This window comes from Perissodus microlepis, chromosome 10 (genome assembly GCF_051167445.1).
Source record: "Perissodus microlepis isolate ML-2025 ecotype Zambia chromosome 10, ASM5116744v1, whole genome shotgun sequence".
In the NCBI taxonomy this organism is placed as follows: domain Eukaryota; kingdom Metazoa; phylum Chordata; class Actinopteri; order Cichliformes; family Cichlidae; genus Perissodus; species Perissodus microlepis.
The window spans coordinates 17367373-17370362 of NC_140470.1; the positions used below are offsets into that span (position 1 = coordinate 17367373).

Here is a 2990-nt window from a genome sequence, read left to right on the forward strand (position 1 = left end):
CTGCCTCTTCAAAGTAGGACGTCTCCACCACTTTAAATCCCGTCTGAAAGCACATTTCTACTCCCTAGCTTTTAATTGTGACTGAGTTTTTGTTTTGTTCTCTTTAGGTGTGTTTGTTTTACTTTTTGCTTTGTATAGCACTTTGGTCAACCTCTGTTGTTTTTAAATGTGCTTATAAATAAACTGATTGATTGATTGATTGATTGCTTGAATACTATAAAGTGTGTGAATGGGGGAAAAATACATTTTGGTTGTGTTGTTATGGGTGTTCTTCAGTTTATTTCATACAAAGGATGAATAATGAAGAAAAATATTCTCGATGTTTGCATTTTTATTGTTAAAAACATCTCAAGATGGTGCTCAGGCACATTTCCATAACAGATGGTGTAAGATCTTCATGCAGTACTGGTGAGACGATCGGTGGGACAGAAGGTTAGGCAAGTGGACACTCCTCTGTAGAAGGAAAAATGGAAAGTGTAAGGTGATCAGTGCACAACATCACTGTATTCCAAGCTGTTTTTATATAGAACTTCACCACCAATGTAAAAGTACCGCTTTTAGGAAGAAGGACAGTATTTTCAGGAAGGATGCCGGTCTGCAAGCAGAACTGCCTGAACTTCTCCTGCACCTCATCGCTGAGATCCAAACTACGTCCTGTGAAGCCACGTGATGTAAATCTGCTGCAGTGGGTGTAACTTTGCTAAACGGTTTACTGAACACAGCTAAATGCAACTTTACCAAATAGTCTGTTAATGACAAAGGTTTCATTCCCTCTGGTGTTGAAGGAATAGGTCAGGGCGTACTCATCATACTTCACATCAACCATAAGCATGTCACTCACATACCCCCAGTCTGACAAAAAGGAAAAAAGCAGAAGAGAATATGTGAAAAAACAATACTGGATGATGATGATGGGAAATTATTCGTTTCCTCTCTTTGTGGGCGTACTCACGCCGACTCTTGTATGTGAATTTTCCAGGCACCTCGGTCTTGTTGGCTAAATTCTCCATTTTCTGACATGTATCATTACTGTCGCAAAGACATCACATTAATCTCCAGTGTAAATATTTTAATGCTATTCAAATGATATTTGCTCTGTCTGTCCTCTCGCACTCACGTAAGACTGAAGAACGACAACTCAAGACCTCCATCTTCAGTTGGCGTAATGATGGCCGTGCCGGTCTTCATATTGGCTTTGCGACTGACAAACCACTGGCCATTAGAGCAAATTCCAGTCCGGTACCACTTACCTGCCATCTGTGGACACACAAATGGAAAGCATTGAGAATTAGACAGAAGCACAAGAGCTGTTTGTTGTAACACAGAATATGTATTATCACACAAAATCCAGCGTGAAACATAACCACATAACATAAATGGTGAAGTCATTATAAAAGTAAATTGTGCAAAGGTTAGCCTCCCGTGTAGACTGCTAAACTGTCTTGGGGGGGGGGGGTCCCTGCTTATCCCTGTTAGATAACCTCCAGTACCCCCTTTCCATGGCCCTAAGATAGAGACATGGTTATGAAAATAGATGGGTGGTAAAATAAAAATGATTATCAATGATTCTTACCGCCTGTAAATCAAAGTCTGCCTGAGGTAGGATTTCAGAGGAAGAAACCATGAGGGAGCACAGTACCACTCCCAGAAGGGTGCGAAGTGAAGCCATAGCTGCTGATAAGTGGAGAAATGATGATGGAGGAGATCGCAAATGAAGATCTGGAAGTTGCTGCCTGGTGACTCTTTATATAGAAGAGTGAGATTATCTCCCCACCAACAGCTGCACTTATACAAACCCCAGGTTCTGTGACGGCTTTGAACGTGTGACATTTTATGCAAACACTTGGTCAGTTTCATAACCACAAAGTTTATTCCTGCAGGGGCAGAATTGTATCCACTGTGTCCCTTGAACTTTTCCAAATTTTGTCACATTACAGCCACAAACATGAATCAATTTTATTGGAATTCCACGTGAAAGACCAATACAAAGTGGTGTACACGTGAGAAGTGGAACGAAAATCATACATGATTTCAAACATTTTTTACAAATAAATAATTGGAAAGTGGGGTGTGCGTAATTATTCAGCCCCCTTTGGTCTGAGTGCAGTCAGTTGCCCATAGACATTGCCTGATGAGTGCTAATGACTTAATAGAGTGCACCTGTGTGTAATCTAATGTCAGTACAAATACAGCTGCTCTGTGACGGCCTCAGAGGTTGTCCAAGAGAATATTGGGAGCAACAACACCATGAAGTCCAAAGAACACACCAGACAGGTCAGGGATAAAGTTATTGAGAAATTTAAAGCAGGCTTAGGCTACAAAAGGATTTCCCAAGCCTTGAACATCCCACGGAGCACTGTTCAAGCGATCATTCAGAAATGGAAGGAGTATGGCACAACTGTAAACCTACCAAGACAAGGCCGTCCAGCTAAACTCACAGGCCGAACAAGGAGAGCGCTGATCAGAAATGCAGCCAAGAGGCCCATGGTGACTCTGGACGAGCTGCAGAGATCTACAGCTCAGGTGGGGGAATCTGTCCAAAGGACAACTATTAGTTGTGCACTGCACAAAGTTGGCCTTTGTAGAAGAGTGGCAAGAAGAAAGCCATTGTTAACAGAAAACCACAAGAAGTCCCGTTTGCAGTTTGCCACAAGCCATGTGGGGGACACAGCAAACATGTGGAAGAAGGTGCTCTGGTCAGATGAGACCAAAATGGAACTTTTTGGCCAAAATGCAAAACGCTATGTGTGGTGGAAAACTAACACTGCACATCACTCTGAACACACCATCCCCACTGCCAAACACGGTGGTGGCAGCATCATGCTCTGGGGGTGCTTCTCTTCAGCAGGGACAGGGAAGCTGGTCAGAGTTGATGGGAAGCTGGATGGAGCCAAATACATGGCAATCTTGGAAGAAAACCTCTTGGAGTCTGCAAAAGACTTGAGACTGGGGCGGAGGTTCACCTTCCAGCAGGACAACGACCCTAAACA

The 2990-nt window shown here is 43.0% G+C and overlaps 1 protein-coding gene across 1 annotated transcript; it reads right to left on the minus strand.

The window, feature by feature from the left end:
* Positions 1 to 313: 313 nt before the first annotated feature.
* Positions 314 to 1784, minus strand: LOC146379189 (lipocalin-like). Its single transcript, XM_084942547.1, has 5 exons — positions 1574 to 1784; positions 1118 to 1257; positions 953 to 1029; positions 553 to 852; positions 314 to 453 (listed from the first exon to the last, which is right to left on the minus strand). Exons 1-4 carry the CDS (start codon positions 1667 to 1669, stop codon positions 710 to 712), a joined length of 456 nt encoding a protein of 151 aa, XP_084798673.1. The 5' UTR covers positions 1670 to 1784; the 3' UTR covers positions 314 to 453; positions 553 to 709.
* Positions 1785 to 2990: the final 1206 nt, after the last annotated feature.

Excerpts from the sequence above, each read along its gene's own strand:
- LOC146379189 (XM_084942547.1), bottom strand. The coding sequence starts at position 1,669 with ATGGCTTCACTTCGCACCCTTCTGGGAGTGGTACTGTGCTCCCTCATG. Across the intron at positions 1,030-1,117 it reads TTGTCGTTCTTCAGTCTTAC|TAATGATACATGTCAGAAAA; the intron begins GTGAGTGCGAGA and ends TCTTTGCGACAG. Across the intron at positions 853-952 it reads ATTCACATACAAGAGTCGGC|ACTGGGGGTATGTGAGTGAC; the intron begins GTGAGTACGCCC and ends CCTTTTTGTCAG.